We start from the raw sequence: 14706 nt of genomic DNA on the forward strand, positions 1-14706 counted from the left end.
CATTCTGAAGGACCCTGCTTGGAGTGTTGGAGCTTCTCCCAGTGTGTTACAAATCCACTCCGAACTCTACACCGCGTACGTGAATTTAATTAATAAAAGCAAGTGTAGTGTGCGAAGTTGTTTGCAGTTCCCGGTGCAGCGCGTAAAAGACAGTCGTGCAGGCGTTCGTCAGTTTCTGCCATAGGTAAGTCAGTGAGTGTGTGTCGAAGCTTCCTCCCGGACTTGTTGGCATGCATGGCTCTTCATTACGGTGCACGCGTCATAATTAATCATTGCATCATTACCGAAGGAAAAACGACACGCCGTATCAAGAGCAAACGGTGGCTTGATGTGCTAATAGGTGGAAACTAGGCGAGAAGAATCGCGTACGTTCTGACTTCGCTCGGTAACGGGAGAGCGTTTACACAGCAGCAACACTCGTTAGCCAAGAAAAACTTTGTGTTGTGAGTGAGCGAAGGAACTAGTTTCTTGAAGGTGTGGATTTTTTTATTTGAAGTGAGTTGCTGAACGAGGTAGATTAGTTACAAGTTTGATACAAAGGAGTACATTGTAGCATTGTCCTTTGCATCTATTTGAGTAGCAAAGTAGTTATTTAGGAAAATCTTGAGCCTTAAGACTTATTTTATAATTTGAAATGGAATTTTTGAATTCATTCTTTAATGAATTTTAAGGAAAATACTATTTTCAAATGCATTGTATTAGTATAAAAATGTAAAATCGATTTTACGCCTAGAAGTAGGCAATCTGATGAACAAGACGCAAGAATTTGCTTTTTAGCCTTGAAACTTCATGACTTTAATTTACTTTTATGCTAAAATAATCCATTTAAAACATATCTTCACTAAATCCCACTTCTTAAAGTATAAGCTCACTTTAAACCAACCTGCATGATGGGCAAATCAACAAAATGTGCCTACAAAATGCGTCAGATTTGAGCGATGAAAACAACTGCATTCCTTGTTGTGGTGTGGAACGAAATCACCGTCCCATCGATCCTTCGTTACGGGTTTAATCAGATTTTCCGACGTTGCCCACACATCCCTTTCCCTTCCCTGCCATCCATCCTCTGGTCGATCCTTGGTGCGTTATTGAACGTTAAAGCACCGTACACAAACTCCTCCCGTGTCGACCTCTTCAAACGATATCGTCCCGTCGAAGGTGAAGCCTTCTGTATCCAGCTCACGTCCTGGCGCCAACCACCCGGCATCCGGTGCACGATTTGTTGGGCCGTGTTTTGGTGTGTTTTGCGCCAAAATGAAAAAGGAAAGACCCCTCACACTCCAACACACACACACACACCGCTCGATATGTGTCATGTACGCCCATCAGCTCTCCTCTTATTACCATTCTTGTTACAGTGAGAAGCACAGCCGCAAAAAAAAATGCCTTGAAAGGCATAAGCCCGAAAACGCCGCTACGCCACTACTAAATCCGAGTACGAGCTTCATTCATCGAACATCCGGCAAGCGTTCATCCAGTTGGTTAGTGGTGGTGTACGGCCCAGAGTCCGCTCAGGAGAAAAAAAAAAGAACCCAGTGAGCAATAATCAGTTCCAGAGCTTCCATAGCCACAAGTTCTCGAGCTGATAGCGAGAAGAAGCAGGTCTGATAAGCAAACTGCCAACAGAAACGCATGTCGTACAACAGCAGCAATAAGAAAAAAATCCTTCCAGAATTCCAGCACACCACTACCACACGCATCATCATCCCACTGCTAACCGGAAACCTCAACGCAAGCGGGAAGAAAATGGGCAACCCAAAAAAAAAAAGGTTCTCCACTACTCCCTGTCTGTTGCGTGAAAACCCTGGCCAAAACGTCCCTCGGTGTTGGTCTTTGAAATTTGATCCTTGTGGCACCTCGATGCATGAGGTTCCGTTCCCCTGTTCGGTTCCGTTCCGGTCGACACGTGCTACACGTTTCCAAGCCGGTCAAAATCGTTGTACCGTTTTCGAGCAACACCTAGGCACCGAGCAGTTCGCTTTTGGTTTTGAAAACACCGCTGTCGATTTCGGAACCTTTTGTGCGATTTCTGAAGCGTGCAAACTGCGGGGTTTACTGAGTTGGCTTCCTGAGTACCGGCCCGTTTGAGGCAGGTTAGTGTCGAGCGATGGTGCTTTCTGTTGCTGGTGGTGTTGCTTATAATTTTAGCCACACAAAACACAGTTAGTGATTTACTTACTTGGCTGGTTTCGTTGCCCGAGGTACGACAATCAACGGACAAATATTAACCGAACGCAAACATTTATTGTCGCATTATTGTCCACCATGGCCAACCGAGCGAGTGGTGAGAGTATATTTTTGGACAAATTATATTTCCCACCGGTGAGCAATAATTAACTTTGTTAGGCATTCGTTTCGGTGCTTAGCGTTCGAAGCGCCTGAAAGTATGCAATTAGTAGTTTGATTTCAATTACAAATGTTCTACTGAGCGTAGTTAGTTGGTTGATACTTGCCATTGCATACTTTCAGGCGTTAAAAGAGTTAAACCGACTAAAATCAAACTTTCTGAAGCCCTTTTCAATTTTTTTAATACTCTTTTTAACATTGATTTTTACCATGCTTCCCAAACAAACAATAGCTTCGCAAGCTTTGCGGATACAAATAAAATTTCCATCGTAGCCAATATTGTTGTGACGGCTTCGTTCAGCTTAACGCGTTGAAACGCACCTTAACCTTTCTTCATCCTGCCATAATATGTGACCTTTAAGCTTCTCCAAACACATCAACCCACCACCTCAATCCACCCCGACACCGCACTGCTGTCAAATGGCACTCAAGTGCAAAACGTTCATCATCCACCCGACAGCCAAACAGCCCGTGACAGCCGTCCGGTGGCGTGAGAATATGATCCACCGAGCCAGTCAACACCTGCCGCCTGGTTGGTGTGAATTTGAATGATAGATAAGGGAGAAATTAAAACATCGCCTGACGCTCGCCCGGTCGCTTCGCCAATACACCGGTAGAGCGTGAATGATTTATCAGCAGTTGACGCATATGCTTACCTTACTGCCGCCTCCCCTAAAACAACAGGTAGTTTCAATCTCCCAAAAAGTCGGAGCTTGCGAACAGGTTAAACGCTTGTCGAAAACTTTCCTAGTGAGCTGCCGAGTGACCGACACCTGAAGGCGTCGACCGTGTTTTGGTTTGGGTTGGATCGGTTTCAACGAGTTAAAAGTTGATAATTTTATAGTGTCGTTGTAATAACACAACCGATTAAAAAGAGGTTGGGAGGGGGTATTAGGTCTTGAGAAGTTGGGAATCGAGAGCGGGAGAGATTCTTTGCCAAACAGTTTTCGGTAGTTTGGCAAGTGTTAAGTTATCGATTAAGGGATTGGGTTTTGTGCTGAGATGAGGGAGATGGTGAGCGAGCGTGTTGATGAGATTGTGCTAATAAACTATTAACGCTGGTTTGATGATTGTTTTACAGTGCTCTTGATACGATGAGCTTGTTGGACAGGTAGAAGAGGTGTTTTCTTGGCGAAATTGAGACGAATTGAGGAACAGTTGGCTTATGGGGTAATCATGTAATTGTGAGATTCTTGGAGGATCTTTGCTTTGAAAGACGTGATACCTTTATCGGGAGGACATGAATATCGAAGTCAGGAAGTGCCTTCAATACCAAACTAAACTTTTATGACTTTAAAAAGGTGAAGCATTATTCAGATATAGCTTGAATCCAGAGTTTTTCTGCATTGGCCTTCTCGTCTTGGGATTCTTAAACCTGAATTTTAAAGCTTTAAATTTAAACTCCAAAACTCCACCTTATCGAAAAAACCTTCTTCTTCAACAAACTTACAGCAATAAAAAGTCGCCCCTCGCTTCCACGCAACAGCTTTAAGCAAAGCTTCCAAAGTGACTCCTAACAAGCAAATCCAGCTGTCACTGACCTAGCCGGAACTCCGCTAAGACTTTTTAATCCCCGTATTCACCAGCTTGTTCGCGCTGTTCCTTCCCGCCGAGAGTTGCGGATTCTCCAGATCCCCAAAGTCCAGTTCCAATTACCAAAACCAAAATCACATCATTTGCCAAAGTCCATGAATAAATAAGTGTCAACTCATTTCGGAACCCGGGACACATCGCTGCCCCCCGATTTCCCCAAAGGGAAGAAGGTATGAGTGGTTCGCGAACTTCGAAGGGACGAGCAGCAGCTTAATGACCTGTCGTGGGATAAGGACACCACAAGGAGGACAAAGACTCACTCGCACACACACACCCACACAAATCACAAATCGCTTGCCTTCCGCTGGGTCCTTTCGTGGTGCGAATAAAAATCTCATAATCCAAGCGCTTCGCTTTTAAATCTAGCAATTATCATTCTTCCTTGTCCCTTGTTTTGGTCCGTTCCGTCCAGAGCCGGATAGGAACGAGCACCCGAACGTTCACTACAAGAGAGAGAGAGAGAGAAGGAGAGAGAGAGAGAGAGAGAGACAACACGAAAAAGCAAACCTTCCGAATGTCGTTTATTGGAGAAACTTTTCAGCCATATAAAGCAGGACATTCTACAGCACGCAGTGCTTCTGGTTGACGGTACGGGCTTCCTGGCTTCCTCCCTACGGATAGCGAACACGAAGAAAGATGATCTTCCACGCTCTAACGACAGCCAATTAAATCCTTATGATTTCACATTAAAATTATATTACAACCTAATTAGTAATTTACGAGTTGAAAAATGACGTTCGGTTCGGGGAATGCTACGGGACATCCGTGGACGTTCCATTGGCTGACAATAGAGCTCCGGAAGACACGGTGGAAGCACGGCAGGCTGTTGTCGTCAGCGTTGTCCTATCTTGTTTAAGGATCTGCTTCAATTGCTTCCCCCAAGAAGAAAGGACCCGTTTTGGTGGTTCACTCTGTTCCTGCTCTGTTAAAATATAATTTCTCATCCTTTTCACCCGTTCGCTCGGAGTTCTCTCGGCAGGCCTCACAAAGCCTTTTCCCATTTTCGCTGCCTTTCCCTCCTCCCCCCAGAACGCTCTGGAAAGCAGTTAACAGAATTAAAAACAATAATGAAGGAGCGACGGACGTGCAAAGCCTTTCGGCGCTACACCCACCAACGTCGTTACTGTCACGCCACGTCGTCGGCGGACAGCTTTTTGGACAACTTCGCCGGCAAAACAATCGTAACAACTTGCCGCGCGTTTGTCTATCCTTTAAGCTGGCCTAGAAAAAAAAGGCTGGATGAAAAAAGGAGGGGAAAACTTTCCACCCTCAAGACCACCGGATCCGGTTGAGCACGGATCAAAACAAGCTGCTCGGCTTCTCGGGACGCTCGGGATAAGCTTGCGCGTGTGTACCAGAAGCACGTAACATGCCTGCACGAAGCGAACGTTTTCACAGTACTTCTCGGACAAAACGCGACCGAGCGGGCTAAAGCTTGCTCGTGCTGCACAACCCGGACAGACAGACAAATAGCGTAAAAGAAATTGTCATCTCAATTGGTTCGCAAACTTTCGTGCTCCCCACGTCTCTCCTCCCCCCCCACCTCCCCCCCCCCCTTCTTTCCTCCTCTCGCCGCAAAGGAACGCAATCCCCACCCGGTGTGTTGGACGGTTATTTACGGCCCCGTCAGAAAATGAGGCAGATTATAACTTTGGTCGTCCCCGGACCCCGGCACCCCGGGTGACAACTTTTCAATTGGTTTCCGGCTTTTCAATTACGGCCTGATGATGGAGGTGCGCGAACAGAGCGCGAAGGGCAGTGCTCGGGTTTGGGGGTGCGTTAAAGTGAAGAAATGTTACGAAAAGAAGCTTCTTTCTTCGCGATCGCTTTGGTGTTTGGGTTTACCAACAAAAGCGAGTGGGTGTTGGCTTGTAAATGAGCAAATTGGAAAACAACAAGAGTTGGTTGTCGTGAGGAAAAGCAGGTAAAGAAGGGGTTCGGGAAATGAGGTGTGACTTTTACTTCTGGGAAAGTTGTTTTTTAATACAGCCCGGGAGAAGATTGATGCTGGATAAACGGGTAATACAATTAATGAGTCGTGTTGGTTTGCAGATTCGTGGTAAAGATGAAAAATTCTTGATTTTTTAAAGGAGACCGTTATGAATTCCTTGTAAACAGGTGGCTCGTTAATAATATGATTATTAAGATTGAAACGTCTTCATGAATGTGTATGAATATAGTTAAAATGCTTGATTGCTTCACATATAGATGGCGCTATTTATCTCAGTAAAGAGCAATTTTTTTTAGCTAAATAAGCTCTGCTGGGCCATTCTTATCGTACCTGTGTAACTAGGGAAATTTTGTTCAACGAGAATCACCTAAGATAACATTTATATAGGAGTTTAAAACAAATTGTAAAATGACGTAAACCAATCAGAGGCCTCATAATAACTTCTATTTCCTTGGCACTAACGCATCGAGACGTATAGGCATTTCCAGCTTTCTGTGATTTTATTTTACCGGTAGCAAAGCTAGTCAGCCCGACGTACGGGATAGCGGTTCAGATGAGATTTGAACCCCATTCCTGCCAAGTGAAGACCGACGCTCACCGATGATTCAGAAAAAATACTTTTTGCACACAAGTAAAGGAAAAAATGGGTTTTTTTTATATGTATTAAAAAACAACATTAATCGGTAATTTTACAATTACAACACATCTTGTTTGTGTAAGCAATTGGAAAATCATTTACCCAATTGGCATGATTTAAAACCAAACCCACATGCTGATTAAATACCGTCGAAACAAACACCAGACAAACGGGTTCGCTCCCGTTTTCGGGAGGAATCGAATTATGTTAATGCAATTTCCAACGCCAAACCGAATACAATGACTGTTACGGAATGCGCCCAAACGCCCGTGCAACTCTGGTGGGGGGGGGGAGGTTGTTTTTCCTTCTTTTTTCAACCGTTTCTTTACGCGGTTCGAATGCATCCTTTTCAACCGTAACCCGAAGCGAATGTAACTCAATCAACGCTCGTTACAGACCTTCGCCGAACCACCGAGCAGTTGTTTAAGGAAAATTCTTATCACTTTCCATCACGGCAGTGTGTGTGTTTTGGGGAGTTTGTCCCGCCAACACCAGTGCGATGTGGTGAAGGCGTAGGGCGCGAAGCGTGCAAATAAGATTATCGCCCTTAAAACAATTCGACGATGGTGTTGCTGGTGAAAATTAAATCGCTTCAATCGCTTGCTGCCGTCCTGCCGCTGTTTTTTTCGGTGCCATACGAAGTGGCAGACACGTCCAGGAACATTCCACCTCGGAAGTATCGGTAGTATGAAGCTGCTTCCGAAGACGCAAGCCGACGGAAAGCCATGTCACACGGAAAAGATTTGCGTAAATAATGATCCAAACCTGCAACGCTTCCGAGTACAATTTCATTCGCACTTGCACGCAACCCAAACAACATCCATTTGGATAATCCACAAATTTGTGCAAATCTTCCCGAATCGGAGCACCATTTTCGGTACGGATGGCTCCTTTTGCCTGCCAGCTGTTTTTTCCTGTTCCTCTCTCTCTCTCATTTGGAATTCTGGCAGGTCGGGAAACAACATCGTCTTGACGGTGCGAATGCTAATCGCATAATTGAAGCCGAAGCCGGGGATGTTATTTTCAGCGAATTTTCAATTCATCAGACAATTTGAAAGAGATGGAGAAGGGAGCAAGCGTGTGCGATTGGAATTTTGTGCCTTATTGAGAAATCTATTTCCTAAGCCAGCTCTTCGTCGCTGTAGACTTGTAGTTGAGGAATTCGGACGAAATAGCATGCCATTTTTAAACATGACAGCTGGAAATTTATATTAAAGTTTCGATACTCGGAAACAAAATATTGGATTTATTTTCAAATACCTCACCATCAATGTCAGATCAAAATTCTTACCTTATACAGAAGATAAGATACTAATCAGTCAAAAGTCACTCTTCGTTTGCGCCTATTAGTATGCAACGCGTAATACATGAACCCTAAAACATATCTTTCTTTACCTTTACTCAATCTAAACTCTTTGATTCCGATGTAATTTCATCGTGTAACTTCAACCACGCTTCCGACAGTTGTCCAACCTCGAGTGCCTCAACAAGCCCGGAAGGAAGGTGAAATGTCAATGAATTATTTCACATTAGTGCAGCCCGTGACAAACAAACTAACGCGTACATTCCGGTCGTTGAGAAATTTCCCTTCTCATTCCAACGACACACATACACACGAAGTTCACTTTTCCAACATCATGAACGGGAAAGCGTCGCTACCCGGGGCTCGCTGCTAATTCCACTTTAATTGAATTATTAATGTTTTCCTCGGTCACTTGCCGAGTTGACGACGTTCGTCGCGATCCGGTTTGCTCGTGGTCAATAGGAAAATCGGTAACCGTGTGTGTGTGTAAGTGTGTGTGGGTAGATCAACTTCCGCACGCTACGCCAACAATTCTCGTAGACAATTTGCTTCATTGTCCCAAAAATAGATCTTGTACGTGTACGTGAAGCAGCGCAAGAAGCGGGCTGGCCGAAAACATTAGAATCGCTTGTACCGAAGCGTTGTCTTACGTGCTTTGCAACTACTTGTAATGTGAACTGACTTGCATAAATTATTCACCGCGCAACAATTCCGTTCCACTTCCACTTCAAACCAGGCCCAAACGGTCACTGGTTGTTCGAGTGGATTGTAGGCTACGTTTGTGTGCTAACGTGCAGCTTCGTCGGGAGAAGAATCTTGCAACGGCGCTCACCGTCGGATCGACCGAAACTCAAACACGTTGGAGAAGTGGCGAATGGGGCGAGGGCGTACAGTGTAAGATTGAGTGCTCGTGGAACGGCAGCATAAGTAGGCGACTGTATAAATCTTGTCACACGGACCGGTGAGTGGCATGAAATTAATCAAAATCACTAGTACCACCGGCCGCAAGCCACGACGAGCTGGAGCTTATGCTGCTGACTTCGCCGGACATTATCGAAGAAATCTGGCTTGAACAAACATTTCCTGTTAAAAATGGATTTAAAGTGGTTTGCTTTATCAAGTTTGTATTTTTATATTAATTTTTAAAAAAATCACATAAAATGTTTTTCTGAAATGGCAACGCAACGTCTAAATGTATGCAATTTTTTAAAAATTATGATCAATTTATACGTTGACTTTCGAATATTGCATAGATACCTCTTCATTTATTTCGCTCAGCAACATGCTTTCAGACATGCTTAAGAGAATCCTAATCACAAATCCAAGAACGCTGGAACACAAGAATTCCATCGTGTTAAACTGATGTTCTTCTTCTAGAAAGGTCTTGCCGTTGCAGGTCTCCTTGATTTGATAGTACACGGGTACCAACGGTCAAACCGGCGTACGGTCCGAATGGAAATTCAATGCCCTATTCTGTTGAAGGAAAATTCAATAAGGGTTTTTATATAGCCTTATATAAAAAAAAACTTTTTTAAACTTCGATGTAAAGTTTTTTGCTTTACAATTTCTCAATTATCCATACCCAATTCAATGAAGGCCTAGAGGATACAATGATTTGAATTAATGGGACTTATATACCATATAATTGCATACCTTTGGGCGCTGTATGCTGATCAAAATGGATCATGAAGATTCTTATTTAATTCTTCTTCTTAATTCAATTATGTTTGTGTTTTCTAGAATTTGTAGTTGATTTGACAATAAATTAAGTTCTACAAAAAGTCTATTAAAATAAACGCTTAAAGTTATGCAAATATTAAATGCTCTCTTCAATATTTCAATACAAGTTTTTTAAGAATATTAGAGAAAAACTTAATAACACTAAAAGGGAAGCTTCTCTACAAGACAATTCCTCGCCCGAATATGTAACGGCTTCCTCATGTATGAGAATGAACATCATTCAACAACAAAAAAACCTTACCCTTTTGTGTTATACTTTTTCTTTTCCAACCGCCCCTAAACAATGTGATTAAAACCACGAACGTATTCCAGCAATTGTCTCCTTTTAGGACAATGCGCACATCACCATATCACCATTATTCCACTTCAGATAAACTCAAACACGGTGGCCACATTACGAAGCGTACATTTTTAGAAGTCTTTTTGTATCTTTCGCTCGAATAGAGCGCAGCAAAAAAAAATGAAGAAATACACGCACACACACACCGACCCCATTTCCAGCAAACGAATGCTCGACATGGGTTTTCTAATTTCCTTACCAACTGCAACGGCCACAATCATTCGTTTTTCCCGCCCACCTTGTACACTGTCACACGGTTTGACTTGACTTTTCACATCATTACAGTCACTTGAATAGCGCAAGCACACACACACACACACACACACACACACACTCCTTCCAGCAAGTCGGCACTGGGTTTTGAAAGGCTTTCAAGTTGTGGAAACATATTTGTAAATGAAGAATAACATCCTCTTTCGGGTTACGGTTATGATAACGCCTGTCGCCCTCGATATAGCAGCAGCTCAACAGCACGTGGAGGTTTTTTTTCGCTCTCGTTCAGGTTCTTTGGGCTCTATGGTTTATCATAGACGCGTACGGATTACATACCAGAACAATGATAAGAACACAAAACCCCCATCGAGATCGGGCAGAAGGGGGGACGCGGCAACGAAGGCGGACAGTTTCTTTCTTTTCGCCTGCCTTTTATAAACATTAGCAGTCGTCGTCGAACAAAGCGAAAGCGACGATCCTGGTACGAGCCGGCCTGTTGGCTGCCTAATGCTGCCTGCAACAATTGAGCATTTTCAAACCATCTCAACACCCAACCGTGCGGGGGGGGGGGGCGAATGAGCCTGGATTGCTATGATGAGCCGGAAAAGGTTGACACTGAAGATGAGCCACCTTTTGTGTGTATGTGTGTTCTTGTGTGTGCCGAAGCTTTCACCGGGAGGGAGGTGAGTGTATTATGACGACCTCTTTGACGGTCATTAAAAGCCATCAGCAGACGGTAGCTCGACGCTCTAGCTGCGTACCGCAAACTTATCTAAGTCGATCTTTCGGTCTTCCACGGTGCCCTTTTGGCACGCAAAAACAGAAACCTTCCCATCCTTCCAACTAGCAGCAATAGCGGTAGGAGCTGGGACCGCCTCAGCTGCCATTGTGTGCCATGTTGATGATTTGCCAAGCCAGGAGTACCACGTCACCTTCATAGAGCCTAGGAATGCCATGGAATGAAAAGAGCATTATGTTTCCATTCCGTCCGCTTCGTGTGTGTGTGTGTAAACGTGGAGAGTTCTTTACATATTCTTGACGTTCAACGTCATCGTTTGCCAACCATCGCAACCAAAACGCCCCATTAACAGTGAGCCAGCAACGAACGAGTGAGGTGAACCTCACTAGGTTTTGGGTCGGTTTTGTTGTGCAAACACGTCCATGAGCATCAAGCTGGCTGGAAGCCTGCCCGGTTGGGTTGGTCGACATTTTAGTAAATGAATTTGCATCTGCCCGTTCGTTGCCATCCATCTATCAATGTGCATCGTTCATTCTTTTCTCCGGAGCGCTTCAGAAACCCAGCAAACCGTGGACCCAACCGAGCAACACGCTCCGTCACGTGTATTCTTTTGATACTCGGTACCGGGCAGAAAGCTGGAAACAATCACACATAATAAGGGAGTCCAAAGCGGGAGGTTGCGCACCAGAACAACCGTCAAACCGACGTACCGCACCGCAGCAAAACGTTAGGCTATTATGTTGTTTCATGCTCTATGGCATTTCGTTGTTTTAAGTCTGTTTGACCCCGGCTTTTTTTTGTTCTGTGCTGTTTGTGCCTCGCATCTTTATTTTTTCCTTGCTCCTGACACATACATTAAGATGCTTTTTACTTTGGTCTTTCAATAGAACACCCAAAGAAACAAACCCAGGCAGCTCTCTGTGTGGTATGCGTTGGTGCAACACAATAATAGTGTTTCACAATGGTGAAGAATGTTGTCCCAAAGAAATTCCAGTGCGAGGTAAAGAAAAAGCAGGAGTAGAATGCAATGAGGTGCATTTTGAATTATTTTTGCCCAGAAAATGGTTGAACATGGAATAGGTATACAGATAAATGTACTTTTGCATACATTCAGGCGTTGATTTTTATTTAGCTTTAGAATTGTTCTAAATGTGCATACATTCAGGCGTTAAGATTTTCATATTGTGAAATGTATTTGAAAAGTTAATAAAATATTTATTCTTTTGGGCATGTTTGTTAACCGATATCGGCTTCAGAAGCTACCAATCAACTCTATTGATAACGATTTTTACAATCATAATATTACAACGCCTCTAATCGGGTTTTCTACAACCCACTGCTTCGCACTGGTATAACAACCAATTTAAAAATCACGCACAAAAAAACCAGCGCAAATCCTTCCTGCGTTTCGCGTCTAAAAATTATCCAACGCAGCACGTGATGGCGTACCTTCATTAAGGCGTCGCTTGCACGACGGGTTAATGAAATTACCGGACCAAAGCCAAATCCTTTCTCTCGGCGAACCATCGAATGCTGGCTGGCAAGGCCTCATCGAATCTGTCACCAACCGGGATCTGGTGAGGCCTGATCCTCAACAAAAAAAACCGGCACAGATTAGCACAAACGTACGCGGACGACAAAGGCCCACCACTGTCCGGCACTGCTGCCAGCAAATTCCGACGGGGCACGTGACGGAAATGTTAATGTCCCAAACCGCTGGCGCAAGTGCCAAATCCATTCTTCAAAAAGGTAAAATTCTGTGGATTTTACTCGCCCCTCGGTGAATCCTTTTTTCAGTTGCTTTTGTTTGACATTTCTACCTTCCGCGCGTACGAAAACGGGCACGAAATCAATCGGACCTTTGTTCGTTCGGTTGAATCTTCTAGTAGCAAAAAATAACCGTATTGCTCCGTGTACTTCGAGGTGGAAGGATGTCTTTGAAAGGAAATGAGATTTCATGAACGCACTGCGCCTCACGAACCAGCCACTGATTAGCTTCTTCGCTTTGGGATTGTGCGAGATCGGGTTTCCCTTTTTTATTCGGTAGGGATTGGATGTTGAGGCCAGGTTTATTGGGTCCCTGCTATCCTGGTCATGTTATTAGGCTATAAGGTGATTATAATGACCATGACGTGCGGAACTGACGTTTGAAACATTTAATTACAGCTTCCGAGCAAAGGTTGACTAACAAACGGAAAACGGTTGGTTTAAGGTTTGAATTATTCTTTTAAGTCTTTAATCTTTTGAAATTATCAACAGTAAATACGCTAAACAAACAGCGTATAAGTCGTAGGACAATTTCTCCCAAATTAAATCATCCACAGCAACAGGAAAATAATTCGTCACCCTCATTACTCTTCTTGTAAATAATTGTTTAAAACTTTTGCTTTTTTTTCACAAAATCTCCTCCAAATTGCTCAATGAACCATAAAGAACACCAACAAAAAGCAGGTGTTATCATAGACCACTCTACCCAGCTCAAACAACAGTAAAGTCTCACGCCGTACAATGGTGCTGCATAACTTCAGGCGCTATGGGGTGATCTTTGGGCGGGTCGGTTTTGTTTCACTCGCCGCAGCAAAGGTAAACTCTCCCAGTTGGAGAGTGTTGTGTGCTCGTTGAGAGCTGGAGAAAGTTTGGTTGATTATAAAATACTTTGAGCAAGCTACTTATCAACAGCAGCCCTGCTGTCCACAGGCTTTCTCCCTCCTCTTTTTTCGCTATCGATGACTAACTTTTTGACTTGCTCACTGTGGTGCCTGTTCACTAGCTGCTACAGGATGTTTTCCCTCATGGTGAGTCTGATGCAAATTTATGCCTTGTGGGAGACTGGGGATCGAAAAAATGAACTTCACTTTCCGTGAAAGGTAAACTAGTAAGATAACGGGGAGTGTGAAGCTCACAGAAGTATTTTAATTGAACGTAATTTATTTAAAATATAAGTCCTTATTAAATTTATTTTACAATCCCTCACAAAGAAGAGCCAATTCCTTAACGAAATTCTAACACCTTGCTATCAATCTTTCATCACCAATCAAGCCTTCCCTAATTAACGATTTACCAGCGAGCTAATTATCGTCTTCATTCGTGCGTCTTTTATTTCCCGCTTTCCACGGCTCCCCCCCAGTGATAGCGGCCCTGCGAGACGTCCAGGTACAGGTGCCACCTGCCGTGCAGCGAGGCAATCCAGCGACCCTGCACTGCTACTACGACATGGACGGGGAAAGTTTGTACTCGGTCAAATGGTACAAGGGACGGCGCGAGTTCTATCGCTACACACCGAAGGAAAGCCCACCGATGAAAATTTTTCCCGCCCAGGGAGTTCAAGTTAAGGTGAGTGCAAGAAATAGGGGCGGGACGAGGGGAATTTATTTTGCATCTGATTTATTTATCTTTAATTAGCTGAGCACAGCGAAATCCGCAAACGATTATTCCCACTCAGCCCAATCGGTGCTGAGTTTATCAAAGATCAAAGGCTACTTCCGGTATTCCGGCTGGTGGGAAATTAAAAGTACTTCTAGCGTGAGGTTATGTTTCTAGCTCGGTACGCATACTGTATCCGAGCGAAAACTTCAACCCTGGTGTGGTAGAACATTTTTCAATTTCCCAAAATTCTAACCCGCTCGATTATTAAAACGCTTCGCTTCTTCAGCGGCACAGGATGGCCTTTCTGCTTCAGCTGCTGCTGCTGCCACTGTTTGCTGGAAGTCGTCCCCATACCCGAAAACAAGATAAATGTTGAAAATCAGTAAAAATCACATGATAAAAGGGCATGCCCGGCTCGGTACACGAGAACAAATTTATCTTCCCTTCGAAAGTCCCTCGATAATTCATCTAATATTCG

The 14706-nt window shown here is 44.0% G+C and overlaps 1 protein-coding gene across 4 annotated transcripts in view; it reads left to right on the plus strand.

Annotated features, from left to right (window-relative positions):
• LOC118514629 overlaps positions 1 to 14706 on the plus strand; it is a 90004-nt gene that overhangs the window by 61731 nt on the left and 13567 nt on the right. For all 4 annotated transcript variants that reach the window (XM_036061627.1, XM_036061628.1, XM_036061629.1 and 1 more), the window contains exon 3: positions 13990 to 14195. In XM_036061627.1, the coding sequence (XP_035917520.1) occupies positions 13990 to 14195 (206 nt within the window). The remainder of the gene's footprint in view (positions 1 to 13989; positions 14196 to 14706) is intronic.

Source organism: Anopheles stephensi, chromosome 3, assembly GCF_013141755.1.
Source record: "Anopheles stephensi strain Indian chromosome 3, UCI_ANSTEP_V1.0, whole genome shotgun sequence".
Taxonomy (NCBI): domain Eukaryota; kingdom Metazoa; phylum Arthropoda; class Insecta; order Diptera; family Culicidae; genus Anopheles; species Anopheles stephensi.